The sequence below is a fragment of the Lepidothrix coronata genome, unplaced genomic scaffold (genome assembly GCF_001604755.1).
Source record: "Lepidothrix coronata isolate B3197 unplaced genomic scaffold, Lepidothrix_coronata-1.0 Scaffold63, whole genome shotgun sequence".
Taxonomy (NCBI): Eukaryota; Metazoa; Chordata; class Aves; order Passeriformes; family Pipridae; genus Lepidothrix; species Lepidothrix coronata.
In genome coordinates, this window is record NW_016690243.1 from 2,188,090 (window position 1) to 2,207,009 (window position 18,920).

The 18,920-nt window shown below is 37.7% G+C and overlaps 1 protein-coding gene across 1 annotated transcript in view; it reads left to right on the forward strand.

Moving 5' to 3' along the window:
• The window catches only part of PPP1R3A (protein phosphatase 1 regulatory subunit 3A), a 29,165-nt gene extending 15,982 nt beyond the window's left edge, over positions 1-13,183 (forward strand). The window contains exons 2-4 of the mRNA XM_017817814.1: positions 7,269-7,327; positions 7,437-7,573; positions 9,798-13,183. Of these exons, the coding sequence (XP_017673303.1) occupies positions 7,269-7,327; positions 7,437-7,573; positions 9,798-12,314 (2,713 nt within the window). The 3' untranslated portion in view covers positions 12,315-13,183. The remainder of the gene's footprint in view (positions 1-7,268; positions 7,328-7,436; positions 7,574-9,797) is intronic.
• The last annotated feature ends 5,737 nt before the right edge of the window (positions 13,184-18,920 follow it).

Consider the following 18,920-nt stretch of genomic DNA (forward strand, 5'->3'; position numbering starts at 1 on the left):
TAGGACACACCTCCAGCAGGCAGTCTCCCATGTTAGAAATTCTCCAGAGGAGAAATAATATATATGCCCTCTTATGGCAGTGCATAGGCAGGTAATCCTCAGCCTCCTTGTCATCTCCACGCCACCTTATGGACCCTGGTTGGTGCTGAGACACAGCAAGGCAAGGCCCCGGGAGGCACAAATGAGGCTTCGAGCCAGGGCTGCACCTCCCCTCTTGAGCTCAGATGTGAATTCTCTGGCAGCAGAAGGGCTTGAGACTAAGAACTGCATGCGATAATAAACTGGGGAGTGATTGTATTATTATAAGACTATAACTTCAGCTTCTGATAACACAGACATCAATTTAAATCAGTGGGAGACTTGTCCCTATAGTGAATTTTGGACTGAGCCTTATGGAAGCAAGGAGTGAGTTTATCTTTACTCATTAAATATTTAGTTCATATATTTAGTGAGTGAAATAGAATAAAATTAACCATGGAGACAACATAACAAGAGAAGTCAAAGTCTTTATCTTGAAAATCCACATCAAGATTCTTGGTGGCTCCCTAACTCCTTTAGTTGTCATACAAAGACCAAGAGGTCAGGACATGGTTTGGATCTAGATCCTGAAGTGTGATGGGATGTGTCTTCAGTAGTTGTCTCATCATGATAATGAGATGAGATTATCAAGATTATGGTTTTAACTTGTTTTTTTTTTTAAATAGTACCATTTTCTTTTGCTTCCTGGCATTTCCATCTCCTCATGAATTTAATATTTTCTCCCCTATAGAACTGTTGTTTTAGGAACAGTATAAATAGAGCAATATTTTAAATGTAGTTTTCCAGTAAGTCAACTGTTATGAGGTTTATGTTAGTTATGTTAGTTATGTTAGCAAAAAAAACCCACCTCCATTTCAGGATAGAATTTTGATTTTTTTTTTAATTTATTTTGAATCTACAGTAAAAATCAGAAGCATGAAAGATTCTGCAAGATCCCAAGACTGTCTGGATTTGTAAATAAAATTGTTTTGAAAACTTTTTTCTTTTTACATATTTTTAACTAAATATTTAAGAAATACATTCTTTGAATACTTTAACACCCTCATACCTCTCTGAATTTCAGATTAAATAATATATTCCTTTTAAATATATATTTCTTTTAAATATAAGATAGTATAAAATTGATCAGTTTGCATTAATTTCAGGAGTTTTACAGGTACATTTTCTCTTTCCATACTCTGTAATCCAACTATTTTAGCCTTTTTTTGCATTCTTTAAAATAAATATTTCATGATTTAAATAGTAAGACCTAGTGTAAGTGGATATAACACAGAACAAAGTGAACAGTGCTGTGAGGTATCCAAACATACAGACACAATTTTAGCCAAATATTGGTGTGTGAATTAAAATCATGACACCACCCATTATGGAAAAGTTAGTAGCTTTTGGCTATAGTCCCAAACCTATTTATGACCAGACCAAAGCACCTGCTATTGCACAGTGAAATGTGCAGTCCTGAAAGCATAACTCTCAGGGCATTATAGCTGCACAGGAACATTTGAAATAGGACTGGACTGGGACTATGGGGTCATGAAGTCTTATCCCTTTGGAAACGTGTTGCATAATCCAGTTCACAAAAATATATCCATGTTTCCATACTGAGACCTTCTCAGTTTCTTGTGTCTGGTATTTGCACTTAAAAATTACAGGAGATAGTCTTCTAATGCTTACAGAGCTTGTTTTAAGTTTCTATAAAAAAATGTTTTTGTGAACTCTTTATATTAATTTTACATTAATAGTCTGGCTGCTTAATAAAATTTTATCTTCTGAGTATTTACCCCTTTGCTATATCAATAACATTTTCTCCTCTCAGACTTTATTTTGTTATGCTGAAAATAGAAGTACTCAGTTTATCTTCTTGGTTAATATAGATTTTTCATCCTGCAAGTCTTCTTGTAGTCCCCTTCTGCACCTGTTCCAATTCGAATCAATCTTTCTTGAACATTGCAGACAAGTGTTCCATAAGAGTTCTTATTGGTGCCTGCTGCCACAACATGAACATTTCTTGTAAATCTTTCATTACTGGGAAAACTTTCTATGACTCATTACTGTAGAACTTGGTTTGCCTTGATATCAGTGTCCTGTTCATCTCACACCAGTGGCCTGGAAATGTTTTCTGATAAAAAAACACCCACTCAAATTTTACTTGTTCATCTGTTTCTTCCAATTTCTGAGGCATAGTTTTGTGGTGGAAACTCTTTCTAGTCCCTAACTATATAACCTGGCACTTTATAATTTTGAATTTCATCCCTTATCTATTATCCTGATCCTCCAGGCCACCTATTTCTTTCAATCCTCCTCTGTGTTGGTCATGTCTCCCAACTTCCTATCTGCCACGGATTTAATTTAACTTTGACTTCTTGTGCTTTGGTCTGTAATAACATGACTGAGTAAGTCTGATTACATGACTGGTCCTCTCCAATTCCTCAGCGGTGCCTGCTAGCTCCACACAGCCCAGCTTGTGGGACCCTGCTTGGCCCTGAGAGCCTCTCTTCCACCACCCAGCTCTTATATTCATATCCCTCTTCTCCTGTTTAATTAATAAATTTCCCATGTGGCTGCACAACAAATGCTTTAATGAAATCCTGATAACTGATTTTTAGACAAGGGAAATGTAGTAATCTTATCAAAGACAGATATTATCAGGTGAGTCTGGCATTTTTATGTCATTTTCTATTTATCTGTATTTCTTCTCTCACTTAAGTTTTGTTCTAAATCCGTTGTGAAAAGTTTTTGAAGACAGCTGGGCCTGTAGTTGCCTTGACACTATTTCTCTTTTTTTTCATAAATATAGCTACTACTTTTTCTACTCTTCTAATACTGTTACAGTAGTATCAGGATCAATTTGATATATTTGAATAGCAAAGGTTTTAAACCAATATGTGTTTTCCTCTCTTGGGTCTCTCAGATTTGGGTTGGAGATTATCTACTTCTCTTAACTGGAGCATATTTAAACAAGTTCTGCTCCCAGACTGGATGAAATAATATAATTTTCTAAATCTCTGTTCATATCAGTTATGTCCTGTAAGATCTCTGTTCCTATAGGACTCTACCCCACTACTAGTTCTGTGGTAGAAAATTTTAGGAGAAGTCTCTTGATTCTGGGGTTATACGTAGATCATCTGAAATCTTGATCAAACCTCACTTCTAAAAAAAAAATCCCTATTTAACTTAAAAAGGCTATTTAGAAAGCCTTGACACATCTTAGTTTACCCCAACCCTTTGTGAAGTCAAAGAAATATTTATTGGCTAATTATTTTTTTTCTCATCACTTATACATTGTCTATCTAGTCTTCACATCTTTAGTGTTCAAGTTTAATATTTCCTTTCGGGGATGCCAATTCCATGCAACTTTTTGACTTCTGAACTCCTTCACACAATGTCCATCAAATTTTCAGTCCTCTCTGTCCTACTAACTAGACCCTGAGCTTCATATATGAATGCAAATTACAATGATAACCTGGTTTTATTCCTTATTTATTTTTATAATTCAGTCCGAGTGAATGATAATTCCATAAGGAATGAATCATATGATCATAAGTTGTTCAGTTTTTTAAGCTGGTAGAAATTCTTAAGTTCCTGGTGTACTTTATGAAGTTGTGCCCCATTCAGCTGAATCAGCAGAAGCAACAGAGCTTCTGCAGGTTTACAGGTACATATGCTGGAGGAGAACTGCATCAGCTGACATCATGGATTTTTTTCTAGCTTTAACTGTTGTTGGAATGCCTGGATCACTCAAAAATAAAAATAAAAGGTTTTTAACAGAACACAAACTTTTTTTCTCTCACAATATAGACAAATTTAAACCACCTTTCACAACAAAGTGTGATAATTAATTTCTAAAGCAAAAGCTTAATTAACATTCTAATTTAAAAATCTGCTCACAGAATTCTGATAGTGTGCTAGGAGAATGCTTCAGAAAAATATGGAGAAAAACTAATCAGACAAATACCTTCTAATTGCCCCCGTTTCATGAAGGGGGTAATTTTTATTGGCTTTTGGGAAGTGTTTCAGTCCTTAGGGTATACATATGTGTTTGAGGTTGTTCTGTATTACATGCACTCATAGTCTCAACATCTTCATATCACTTCTTAAATTGAAGAAGTGATTTAAATCACTATCATTTTATGCTCCTTGTGATCCTCAAACACTGCAGTATCAACATCCTCAATTTAGGTTAATTTTAGATTTTCCAATAAAATAGTGTTATGAGGATGGATATTTCTGATATAGAAGTAAAATAAGGAAAACATCTGTTACACTGAAATTCCCTGTACTGAGGTATTTGTGGGACACGTGTGCAAAAATAATGGGCTATAAACCAGAAATCTTTATAAAATTCAGTGCAACATTCAAGAAATTACTGTGTTATCATTGCTGTTTATTACCTGTGTTGCAGTTGTGAAAAGAAACATGTGGACCAGGGCTCTAGATGCTGCTAGAACAAGAGTTAAGGAAAAATTCAACTCCAATCACAGCAAAACTAAAACTGAGGGCCTCAGGTCACACATACATTGAGTGTTACAGCCCCAGACACTAAAAATCCATAGCTACATTACAGTTAAAATTTATACTTACAAGGTGAGATTCATGCAGCTTTCAATAACAGCCTAAGCTGTAAGTTCCCTTTATGGTCCAGAGGCAGAGAAGCTCCTCCGAAGGATATGTCACTTCATCTTATTCATGATGCCCATGTTAGAGGGAATGCATCTCCTTTTGGAAGTGTTAATCCCTCACCACTGATGATAGGCATGATAACAAGACTGTCTGAATACAGATGCATAGGAGACTAAAGCTAGATAATGTAACACCAACCCAGCACACACCTGTAATTATCCAGCTTGAAGCATGTTTGTACCTGTTCATTTAAAGGTTTGGGAAATAGCTACTCATCCTCAACATCTTATTCAAAGACTGTGTCTGTAATTTTACACTGAAAATTTGTTAATCAAAACCAAAAATATTCACTGGATAGGAAATATAGGAAACAGGGGGCAGAATCCGGTTTCTCTTTTCTCTAGGGAATTAAAATTAAGCTAAAGAGCTTGTACATCCAGCTTCATGAAGAGTAGAGAAATTTGTCCTCCAGTTTCTACCCAAATGTTCTTTATCCTGGCAATTTGGATATTTTTTGGATGCATGTGCAGCATTTTTATCACATGAGGGTGTGACAGAAGCTGAAAGTGCCACTTCATCTTGAATGAATAGTCTACAGCTGCCTGTAGACTATTATGCTAGATATAGGCATCAAAATCTTCCCTTCTTCTGGGAATGTTTCTTGAATGAAAAACTCCATTCCTTTAAGAAGTAGATGGGAGTCTCTTCTAGCAGCAAAATATGCCATCCCTCCTTCCAAGAGTTGCATTCATATTGCTGAATGCTGCAGGTAGACAGCTACATTCAAAGAATTCAGCTACATTCAACAGAATTCCCTGCTGCGCCCATGTGGCTTTAGGATTATTATTTTTGGGTGATGATTCAGTTCACGTGTTTTACATATCTTGGCTCCTCATTAAGGGCTTTTGCAGACACCTATTAGCGCCTAAATGTTTTAATGCATCTGTCTTATCGTTAAGCCCTGTTCTACAGGGTGTCTAGATTTATGGAAACAGGTGAGTGAAAAATATGCAGAAGGGCAGAAGAAAATTGGGAACTAGATGTAACACTAAGATGAGCATTTGAACAGTAAAAAAACCCCAACAAACAAATTAGCAGCTCTCCCCAAACCGCTATGTATAAATAATAAGCACTAATGATTTACATTAAAAACTCCACAGATCTACTGAAAAATAAGGACCTGGCTCTGAATTCAGGATTAAATTCAGATTATAGCAACTGCTGACAGGAGAAAGTACATCACGGTGTGAGTAGGAGAGTGAGAAATGTGTGGAGGCTATGCATATACCAGGATTCAAGAGTGACATGACATTCATACAGATTGCAAGAATATTCAGCATTATTGCAATTAATGGTAAAAAAGAACCACTGAGACAGCATTAAATCTTGCACTTCAAGGACAGCTTCTAACAAGAAATGACCAAGAGGAAACTTAAGAGACAGTGCAAATTACTTCAAGTATTTTCCTACAAGAACTTTACATCTTCCCCTGAAGTATCTGATGGTGGCCAGTGTCAGAGATCAAATGGTATACTTGCAGCAGCTTCTGTCTGCTTTAGTCTGGCAACCCTATAAAGAGTGGATTTTAAAAAGTTGGTGACAGTCAAAGTCTAGCTTCTTTTAACAGAGTATAAATTTAGCATCCTCCTTCTGAATTAAGCATTTAGGTGGCAGAGTTAATGTTATATCAATTCAAATGAAAGACACCAGGAGAAAATAGAAGGGGAAAAGATTAATATTTGAAAATTAGAAAGTAATTTTCAGTAACTCTGGTGGACGGCTGGTTGAAAATTGCATAAATTAAAACCTACAAAAAAAGAAATCGCTCCTCATAGAGAAGTCATTAGGATTGATATAATAATTTACATTTCACATAAGTGATACTATTTTAACATTTTTTTTCCCTTTTGCACTAAAGGTTAGATCCCTATAAGCACACAATTCAAACTGCTATCACTTTGCATTGATATAGATGAGGACTGCAGGCACTAAGCACCTCTCCGTAGGTCTTTTTCGTGTTGGACCTGGCCTTTGTTTTCACAGCCAGCAAAACAACAGAAAAAATTGCACTTGCTGCAGGGAAGCAGAATTCGTTCCTGCTGGCCAGGCATAACTTAGCAACAAGATTTATACTGTACATATGCAGGGAGAATCTTTTAATTTATTTCAGGTAACAAAGATGTCTTTTTTCCAGCCATCTCTGTATATATACAAATATTTGAAAAACACAAGCAAGAGAGAGCCCTGGCCTCTTGAACACATATATCCTCCCAGACCCTTGCCTGACCCCAAAATTATACTCTTCTGTCACTGACCCATCTAATCACCTTTGTGCTGCTTTCTCAAAAAATGCCTGGGAAAACCCATCAGCTTTGCAATGTAATCTGAAGGTCAGCACATTCTCATTTTCTTGGCCAATTCTTTCTTAAGACCAAGCCTTAATATCAGGTCACTCAAAAAAAAGGGTACATTTTATGTAACTGTTATTTTCAGACTTTCAAACAGCATTCAAAATTTTGTGTAATTAAATAGCAGTCTTTATATTTGAGTCTAAGAGGAATTGGAACATAATTTTTGCAGAATAACACAAGAATTTTCTTTTTGTTTAGCAGAAAGGAAGAAATATTGGCAACGTCTGATGATGACACATGGAATAACTCAAAGACTTCAGGTACAACACCAGGTTTAATTAGTTCTTCCTTACTGCACATGTTAATTAAAAGTAGTGTAACAACCAACCTCGCAAAAATTATTCAACTATGTTTTTTTTAACTCTTCAGACACAAACATCCCAGAGATTGTTTATTCACAAGCAGAAGACAAGGACACTGAACGAGCTAATGAAAATATAAAAGAGAAAAATGCAGAATACAAGCAGGGTGATCACAAAGATGATGAAAAAGAATTAGAGTTGCTGGTAAGTGTTATACAATTATATCTACAGTATTAAATGATTTGAATCCATTTACGCTTCAAAGCTGGTGAAATGCCCCCTTTTAACTGAGCTGACTGATGTACTAATTTACAAATGTAAAGCCTTGGTCTGTACTTACACTGAATCTCTAACTGATTCAACAATAGAAGGTGCTTTGATTTCAGTATAGTGCATCAACTTTTTCTGGTCTTAAATTAATGACTTCTCCCTTTTACTTCTTTACCAGAGGCTCTAAATGACAGTTTGAAGGAATTAGAAGAGTAGCATTTAAAAAATCTCCCCTCCTAGTCTCTAGGGTGGAAATATTCTTAAATACAGGGTTTATATTTGGTAAAATTTTTATACTTATGCTACTGCTTGCTTTTAAGGTTTTTTCAAAGTATAACTATGTAGCCTGCTGTATAAGCAAAATAGGTATATATATATTTATATAAGCAGATTTTTATGTATCAGTATTTGATATTAGATTTTTTACAATGAATTTCACACTCAGTGAACATTCAATCTATTTGGATTTGTGTGCGTGGATGAATGTGCATGATTTGCCTTGCACTTTTCAGTATGAAAGAAAAAATGGCAATAAATGAGACACATACAGCAATCTATTATTCTCAGTGTCTGTTCTCAGCTCATATCATTTGGGTGCATAGATTCATAATCATGGATTATAATAGCTATCACCTGTGAAAATGTGGATGCTGAATCAGACAGGAAAGGTAGATGAGAAGCATTCTTTTTTTTCTCATTGACATAGAGAAAAAAATCCTCTCATTTGAATATAATTTTTTTTTGTCTTTTACTTTAAAAAAGTTGAAAATTGTTGCATATTGTGAGACCTTTCACTGACTGAAAATCAGAGTCTCTTTGTTTTTTACGGTGAAACAGAGAAAGGAGGGCCTCTAAAATCTCTTGTTGTTCTCAGTCCACCCTTTTAGAAAAAACAGGATTGAATATAACCGTTTGTTTATCAATTGCCAGACTTGTCCATACAATAAATGAAGGGGGAGCTATAATTTAGATGTTAATTTCCACTATGCACTCTTTAATGAATTAAACAATGAAGGCTTATAATAGATGGAAATACAACCAAATCTTTGAAACGCACAGGCATTGGCTCACAAGACAGCTGTGCAGTTGACAAGTAACATGAGCCTTATGTGAGAAGAAGGGGAAATCGTAAGATTTGCATATAATTATTGAGATCATGCAAATGTCAGTTATGAGGAGGGGAAAAAAACACAGGCATCTCACTGTTAAATCCTGACAGTTGGCATCACCGAAGAACTCAAATACACTTGAGCACTGGTTGGCAGAGGGTCATTAAAACAGAATTTGCAGAGACATTAGCTCCCTCACTTTTCTTTGAGTGACGTTTTACTATTAATAGTTTGCAGAGGCTTTGCAGAAAACATATTAATAAGAGAAACTGTAATGGGGGTATCTACAGCAAGTGCAGATGCATAAAGGGGTGCCCAAGAATCTAGCCTCTAATTGATCAGCTAGTGCTATCAGTGTGACTGTGCTAAAGTGAGAAGAGAGTGCAATGACAAGCCAGCATAGCTGAATAATACAATATGATATTTGGGAGCTAGGAGGGGGAGTGATTAGTTTCTGGCCTTTTACTTTGCTAATCTCATTTCCAACTCGTGTCTTACCAGATTGTCTAAAAACAGTCTGGTTTGAAGCCTGTAAAATGGTCCCTGAGAGAAATGAAGCACAAATAATCCTTACAGAGTTTGTCAGTGTGAAATGTGTCTTTGTTTTACTGGACAATACTATACATTACTGGGCATTGATGTACTGTATCAATGCCCTCATTTAAGTGCCAATCCTACCCCCTCGCCCCACGGCTTCATCTCTCCAAACCTAGAATCAAATGTATAGAGAATGAATTAGCCTGCCTTTAAGGGAATATTCTCTTCAGATTTAATTTGTATAAAATGTATTAGCAGCTAACTGAACTCATGAATAAAGCAAGAGGGTTCTGAATGCTATTTTATTTCCTGCTCCTTTCAGCACCACCATAAAGCTCATTACCTATGTTAAAAAATACATCCAATGTAAATTTTGCAAATGGTTTGGAACATGTTTCCATATAAGCTTTGTTACTGAAAACAAAACTTTCCATAATGAAATCCTACCTCCTTAATTTGGTGTGTTTTTGCAAAGCACTTTTTGATCATTCTTTTCTATTCTATTGTTTCAGTTAAATCAGCACTTCACAGAAGCTAGAGGTACCTCTTCCAGAGATGAAAGGAGTTTATACACCACAGAACCAGTTAATTTTCCAAGTGAAACTGAAAGATTGGTGAAACAGCTAACCTGTATAGAAAGAAGCAGTGACTTGCACCCTGTGCCTATCAGTTCCTCATCTGAAAACACTTCACAAGTGATAGGAGGAGAATTAAAAGATAAATTTAAGTATTCTGTAACAGATTATATTAGTCAGCTACCAGGGAAGGAAGTCACTGCTGGCTCAGTAAATGGTGGTGAGCGGTCTTTGGAACATACTGTTACCAGTGAGAGCCTTTTATCCACAAAAGATTTTCCTGTGACAAAGCAGAATGAGGCTATTGGTATTACGGCCACTGTCTCAAGCCGACAAGGAGAGAGCCACACAGATATTTCAAAAGGTGAAATAGATAGTGCCTCGGGAAGTAAGACGATGGAGAGGGTATTCATCAGTGAGGATGCTCCTGCTATCTCAAAAAGGGCTTGTGAAACGAGACCAGAAACCATTTCTCCGGAGCATGATGAATCCATGCAATTAAATGCATGCATAGCAAGGACGCTGGATGGCAATGCTAATCCAGCTCCAGAGTACCAGGCACCACAAATGTCTCACCACACTCTGGATTTGTTATCAGACGCTGATAAATATGAAGGAAAAATCAAGATGACTGAAAGCAAAGTTCAGGTAGATTTAAGAGAAGATTTATATGCTAGCACTTTTGCATATGCTGATGTCTCAATAGATTCCACACAAAGACAATATACGCAAAAAAAAGGAATTGGTGAAATGTCGGGAAAAAATTCTAACACTGATGCAGGGAAGGAGAAGAAAGTCATCGAAATAGCAGACTTGGCATTAATCGGTGAGGAGGAAATTTCCAAGCCTTTCAAGTCACATAGGAAACAAAATGCCAAAGCCCTGAACATAACACCTCTGCCAGCCGAGAACAACAAGCAGACACCCAGGGGCACATGGGGGGATGAAAGGCAAGTTGAGGACACTCAGGAAAACAGAGGATTCATGAGGTTAAAAGACAGAGATAAGCCAGACAACACAAATAAAGAGAGACTGATTGGAAGGGAAAGTGAAGCAAACTCCACTGAGCAGAGGTGGCAAGAAATGGGGAGCAAGGTTCAGTGGGGAGCAAGAGGGAGCATGGAACCTCAGAGCACAGCTTCCACAAAGGAGTTGTTTACCTGCCAGGAGGCAGAGAGTTGTGAAAAGTCTTCTGTCTCTGAGCAGGATATTACAGAGGAAGCAGAGGCAGGTACAGCTTATATAATTAAAACAACATCAGAAAGTGCTCCAGAAAAAATGTCTGCCAGCGAAAAAGCAGTAATTGCTAAGCTACCTCAAGAGACTGCACTAAGTGACAGGCCCACAGAGGAAAAGGAAACAGCGTTTGATACACATGAAGGGAGAAATGATGGTTCACATTATGCTCTTTGTCAACTCAACACAGTGGGTGTATTATATGACACTGAATTTGAAAAGGAATCAGTTTTAGGTATTTATAATGCATGCGTTCATGAAACACGGCAAGGAGAAATGAAGTCTCTATGCAATAGCAGGGAAAAATGTGCCAAAGTACAACCAGACAGAGGTAATATTCTACCTGTAGGAGAAGCAGTAAAGGTTTCTGATATAGGAAAAAAAGAAGATTTGCAGCAGGCATTATATTCAGAAGTATCTAAATGTCCCCTGAGCACCCAGAAGCATCTATACAGTGAGGAAGCAGAAGAGCTCTATAGGGAAGAAAGCCATGTTGGTATGCTTTCCCATTTATGTGCTAAAGCTGAAACAAAAATGCCACCTTCTGGTACAAACACTATTCCTAGTCACCATCTTAAAAGCTCTTCAGTAGCATATTCTGAAGGGTCCAGTGCAGCAGGAGGTATGGAGCACCTGTATAGACACTTTGAATTTGAAGTCTTTGACAAGGTTGCTTCTGAGTCAGGGTACAATTTAAATCTACCAAATGAAATTACGTGTATTAATAAAAACTTCCCTCCCAAAGTTGAAACAGGAGAAGTACCTTCCACTTCAGACACAGTAATTTCTAGAGAAGGAAGAGGAAGAAATATAGGTCAGTGTTTCCGTCAAGCAGAGCTCCAACAAGAGAAGTTATGGAGGCCAGAAATTTTAATTAGTAAGTCTACCCAAGAAGGTGGAGGACAAGACTCTCAATCTGACCATTTATTAACTGACAGGAAAATGCTAAACAATCTTGATGACTCACAGAAAGAAAGCCAGCACATTTCTGATTCTGCAGATATTTCTAACCAGAAGAGTGAAGCACTTAAGTTGTCTAATGAGTCTCCGGGTTTAAAACATATTGCCTTCAAAATGTTCTGTTTCTTCTTCTTTCTTCTATTTTCTGCAATACTCTACCACTATGATTTGATGGTCTGCCTTGCACTCTACCTGTTCTCCTTGTTTTGGCTATACCATGAAGGAGGAAGAAACAAGGAGTCTATCAAGAAGAAATAACAGTTACTGTCACCTGTGCTCAGGATCCATGGTCAATAATCTCCAATTCCATCAAAGCATTTTCACTATTAAGGAGTTTATTCATTGTTAGAACCAAAGCAAGATTTCCAGAGGAGCATCTTTTTTATGAGGTTACATATGAACTTGAGCCTTCATATAAGTAATTAAACTATACAGGACCATTATGTTTGGATCATTAAATACCTATATGAGTATGAGTTCTGAAGCATGTCAAGTTAAAATGAAGTACAGCTGTTGCTTCTTAGCAGGATTTGAAGAAGCAATACTTCATATCTCTGTAGTACTTAAACCCACCATTTACTTGCTTTAACTTCTTTTGCAGTAAAGCTCCATATTTTTCCAGGAATTTTTTTTCTAAGATTCTGTGTAATAGATAACAACACAAGGAACAATATAAAATCTAAATCAGTATTTTGGTACTGACATTGCAATTGATAATCTGCTAGTGTAATTCTCAGTGCTCTGAGCAATGCATCTCTTGATAAGTTAATACATTTTTCCAAATTTGTATTTCATTATTTTGACTTAGAGCTCCACTGGTACCCTTGTTTGAAAAATGTAAGGCTTTGACTTAGTAACATCATGTAACTTTCAGGATGTAATGTGTAGCAGAATAGATGTTCTGTTTCCGCCCTGTAAAGATTGAAGGCCACAACCATAGGCCTGGTACTATTCACTCAGGTGCATGAAAGTTTTTGGTGTTTGTAAGCGAGGACTATGTAACACAACTGAGAATCTCACTAAACTGTTATTTTAGGCAAAGCCTTTGAATGACATTTTTTCATCAGTGTTGTTGAGCATATCTACAAAGCATTAAATAAATTTTATGAAGGAACGCTATGATTGTGCGAAGCATGTCTGAATTAGGTTTATTGCTTTTTTCCTATGGCTTGCTACATAGAGCTAACCAAACACCAAGAGAAAACACAGGGCAAAACACTGGTGTTCAGTGAGGCTTCCTTGTGTGGTTTTGGTGAAGCAGAAAAGGCAGTATCTGCCCTAAGGAGAGTCCAAATTGATCCTGTGCAGCAGGATTCCTGTGGGGGAGGCATGCTGGTGACTTTGCTGCTCCAACATTGCAGGTGTCCCACACAGGCTCATGGCGAAAGTTTGTCGAGAAGGAAAAGGAAGGACAGGTTATGATACCCTTCAGCCATTTCCCAGAGGATGGTCACAAATGCCTTCACAGGTAGCATGTTAAAGGAAGCACCAAGGCTGCGTATTGTTACTGGAGCCCTGGAATTTAAGAAGGGAAAAGAATTGTTTTTAAGCTCTGTTTGTTTCACTTTCCTTACTGTCACTGTGAAATACCACAACTGTGAAAGTCTTGATTGCAACATATGGCTGAAGCTATATGATAGAAAAATTATTTAGTCACTAACTTAACTCTGAAATAAATCTTTTAAAGTTCATTTAAAACTTACTCATATGTTTCAAGGATGTTAGGACACTCTGCTACAGCAGGCACCTTAACATTCCTGTTCTACAGGGGGTAAAACTTTGAAGCATTGTGGGAGCAGTGCATTCAGTGGGGTGAGCAGATGTGTACATGGTCTGTTGTTGATATGCGTGCTGATGGCTGGATACCTTAACAACTTTTGGAAGCAATCCATGAATGTGTTATAGCAATGGACTAGAGGCATTAAGGAGAGACACTGAAGGTCGTGTCCAGATGTTCAAAGATATATACAAGCAAAATATTAATTGAGATAAAGAAATTAATTCAATAGGCATTAGGAGCTGGATCCAATAAAAAGTTTAGGCTTAGACTTAAAGCAGGATTGAAGTTAAATCAGTGTAATCTAAAATCATGATCGCAAACCCTTCTTTACCTGAGACAACTAATGCTGAAAGAACCTAGGCTTTTCATGACATTTATAGTCACTTCTCCAAATGCATGACATTGTCTTACTTTTGGTAGTTCACTCTGCAGTGTGACAGGTCCCTGGTCTAAGTCATTCACAATTTCAGCCTCACTGGGACAGGGACATCAGGTATTGCTTCACTTCCCAGTACACTGGAAGCTCTCAAGTGGTGTCTAAAATATTCTAGAAGGATCAAGGTCCTCAGTTAGAGGGAGAAAAAGGTAAAGAAAGCACCCTGCATTTGTGTGATGCACCCTGCTGAAAGTGTCACCATGTAGTCAAGTACCAGACTCCTCAGGGGAGAGAGATCAAGGGCATGGGACACATTTCAGTCTGATAGTTAAAACCACCAGGGCAGAAATTAGAATATTTAGTTTCAGTTGCTAGTTAAAAGCCTTCTACAATCTAATTTGCCACATAACTCTTTAAAGCAAAATTCATAAAATTCAGAGCAAGGACCAAAGTCCAGGTTCCTGGGCTGTTAGGTGAAAGCTCTACACATGAAATCACAGGATTCAAACCCATATTTGAATATTTTCAGCTTTACCAAACCTGGGCCTGCCATCCTACAGGATATACGTTAAGGATTGGAGGAGGACTGTGAGGAGGACTGTGGCCACCTGGGTTTGGCAGTACCTCTGTGCGTAGGTGGGCTCCTACTTTCTCAACTGAGTTATGCTGAAAGTGATTCTCTGCTCAAAATAATAGATATTTCACTTTCCATTTGTGTGTAGACACTTTCATTTGGAACTTGCATCACAGGGGAATTTTCTTTTCTCAGAAGTTATAATGCCTATTTTTTAGAGAAGTCTTAATCTGGCAGTCTAAATGCCTAAGGACTCAAGACAACTAAAGTTCTTTAAATATCTTGGAAACGGGCCTTATTGTGAAGAGCAGAGCAGTTCAGCAGTTCAGCCACCATGGAAGAAGTGGGAAAGTCTGGTTGTGTTTTTTATTGAATCTTGGGGACTCCAAGGACTGTGCATTTTAAGGACTCTTGCTCTTTCACATGGAAGCATAGGCATCCTGGAGCCATGGGAACCTTTGTGTGTTGGTTGGCTGTATGTAAAGTGCAAGTTAAAAAGGGTTTTTCTGATTTATTTGAACCCAAAATATTTGGTTCATTGACAAAGATTCAGCTCAGCTGATTGGACAGCAAAAAAGGGGGTCAGGGACAATTGATGGGCCCAGGACTATGGGTGGAATAAAGTCGTTGGATTGAATGAATCTCTGGAGAACAGCAGAAAAATGTTACAGAGAGCTCAGGAGAGTCAATATGACCTGCAAAAAGAATGCCGGGGATAAATAGAGAGGATCTATTAATACAGACATTCATTAAAAATTAGTAGGCTTTTAGTGTGCGTCATGATATATTTAAACCAGTTCCTACATATCAGCTAACATTTAGCTAAGTTAGTTCAGTCTCTGCAGAAAGCATGCTTAGGCTGTACTCCTGTGTCCAACAGGTTAAACATCTTGATTTGCTGTTTTAAGATGTATAGTCATTCAGAGTTGGAATTTAGGGTAAATATTTGAATGTTAGAATAAGCACCTTGCATCTACACACAAGTGGAATACTGTTAGCATTTCTCAGATTTGGATTGGGATTTTATGTTCTATATTTAAAATATTTAGTGGGCATAATCAGTTTATGATTGCAAAACAGGACTCTAGACTGATCTGTGAGCACATTGCCCGAAATTTAAAGTACATATGTGCTTAAAACAACAAAGCAAGTAATTTTATCTTTTTTTATTTATCATGTGATAAGATATCTTTTAAAAATCCTCTTACTTTTGTTTGTTGTATAGAAGCAACACCTTTATAATGTTGGCAAAATATTGGATTTCTACTTATTTCAGGGAATAAGTGCTGTGTTGTATTTTTGCAATGATTCATATTTAGTTTGCATACTAGGCCTTAGTAACATATTTCTAGTTAATACTTTCATTTCTAGTAGCTTCTAGTTATTTTTTCAAGCTATGCAACAGAAAGAAGGTATGATCCTATGTGGCAGGCCTGTGGTCACAAAGGGCTCGACTCCGATACAATGCAATGATTAAAAGTAATATAATGGAAAAAGGCTTCCTTGCATTACTATTAAACATACGAGGTATACATACATCCCTATCACGGGAGGTGTCCCATGGCTATTATCCAAAGTGCACATGTAACAAATAAATTAATTTTCATATTGCAACACCTCCAATCTGTTGAATTTACTTAAATCTGTATTCAGGGCAGCAGAGAGAGGAGTGGGAAGAATTTCTGTATTCAGATACCTTGTTAGGAGATAGTGAGAACAATCATTAATGACCCAAGTACTTGTTGTTACTAATTGCTGGTTCTTATCCGTCAGTGACTTTTGGATCAAGAGAGGATAGGCTCTGAAACAATCTACAGCCTTTAAAGGCCTATTTAATATTGGAAATCAAAAAATAAACAGGACAGGGTATGAACTAGATCCCTAAAGGAGGGTTAGAATGATAATGTTCAGTCACTATACTAAATGTTATATGCCTAGTGGTATCTACACCCCTGAATAAAACACCTAGGCACTCTAGTCATTGAACATAAGAATGAGATTCAAAATAGACAATATGTGAAATAGGGAGCTGCCAAAGTTTTCTAATAGAAAACCCTTATGGCAGAGTTGGGTCTTACACTCTTGCCCTGCCATTGGGATTAATTACTTAATGGTAGTGGGAGGGACGTACCTTTATTGGTGTCAGGGCCATGCTTTTATCAGGTCAGGTTTCATATCCTGCAGCCCTCTTGTGCACTGAGGCACGTAAACTGCTGCCTTCAGTAACAGAATACTTTGCAGAAAACAATCCCAGAGTTTTGGGACTGGAGAAAGGGAAGGTTAACCCTTTATAAGTGTAGATTGGAGGGATATTTGGATATAAACTCTGTTTCAAGAATAACTTGTGCGTTTTATGTGAAATTCTATTTAGATAGAATACAAAACCAACACCAAGACCTTTATGCCTCCTCAGTGAGGTCTACTTCTTCCTTAGTTTACAAAGTTATTCTTACAGGTCTACATCAGTGCCTCATTAACTGGGGAGGGAGAATTGTTCTAGCCATGAGAGAACTGTGGACTTCTCTTTTAGACCTATGAAGATTCTTAAATTCCAGCACAGTTCCACTTCGGGGGACCATGTCCTTTTGTGAATCCCATCTGAACTTTCTAAGACTTGCAGATCTTCTGAGAGCACTGTCTGCAAAGGAGACCATAGAGGTCCATGGATAATGAGCGGACTGAGCATGCTTTTCTGATCTAGGAAGTCTTGATGCTGCTGAGGATTCCAAGTTTAGGTGGATATCAGGGGAGATTTTTTTGACCAAAACTACCTATTCATGAGTGAGGACAGTTTTTTTTTCAAAAAGGATGGGTAGATTGAAGGGAACTGATAATTTCTGCATTCAGAGCAAGCATGATCTAGGTGAGCTGAGACATTTAATGAGTGAGATTTGGATGGCTTGGTGGTACATATAAGATGTTTGTATGCGTATGTGTGTGGGTGGCACTAGGACAAGTGGGTTGAAAGGTGAGAACTAGGTTTCATTGGTGAATGGAAAAGAAATAATAAACAGAATGGCTAATTTGAAAGTTTCTGAACAGCTTTCTCTAGAGATGTGAAAGTTTAATATGTTCTGAGTAGTTTGGACAGATAACATAAATATGGTATTAGCTAAATAAAGTAGTAAAAATTGAAGTACATGCTAACTTCTTTTTGTAACTTATCAATTACCACTTAGTGGAATTATAGCGGAGATTATCTTGCCCTTGACCTTGATACTCAGTGATTCAAGATTAGAGCATCACGCTGAGGACTAGAAATGCAGGCTCCTTCTGAGGATGCTATAACCCTTCAGGGAGGGACAGCCTCAGGCTCGAGCCACAAACCCGGCTCATGGCCATTTAAGCAGGTCAGTCCCCAATGACATGAAGCTATATGTGTCAGGAGAAAACAAGTGTACATGTCCACCTGTGCTTATTCATGCAGAAATATAAAACTATCTGTAAATAGTTAAGCTCCCACAATCCCTGCATTGTCTGGTAGAGTTCAGGGCCAGGTAAGAGCTTCTTTGATTTTTTTTTAAATACATGGCTGCAGGAAGACTTTCCTGGGGACCACAGGGCATGAGCATGTTTCACATATGTGTGATGGCAGGGAAATCACAGAACATACAGACTCATATGAGCCGCTATGCTTGCCATATCTATGTGGAAATTTCTTCTCCTCTCCACCAGGGATCTTTCTAGGGCTGAGCGTGCCAATTGCTTGTCCTCCTGGCACTACCTTTTCCAGTGGAGGACAGAAGGCAGCTCCATACTGCCATACTTCTCTAGTGTCTCTGAAGGGGAAATGAGAACTGTCGAGGAATAGACTGTGAAAAAATTACTTTTACTAGTTAAGACCCCTTTAATAGGGAGGAATACTTTCTACTCCCAGGGCAACCAGAGGCAATTAGGAGTAGCCTGAATTCTTTAAAGACAGCAACAGTGACCTGCTTGGGGGAAAGTCCTGATTAAGCTCCTCAAAACTCCTTATTTATTCATACAAGCTACATGCCTGTCTGTCCGTCTTTGTTATGAATGAGCCAAGTTCCATAACTGATAGATGACAAGGGTAGGAGGTGTCTCATGTAGATTTCATACCTTCTTGAACAGTCTAGGCTGTTGAATGCCTTGGGGCAGTTAGGCCCACTA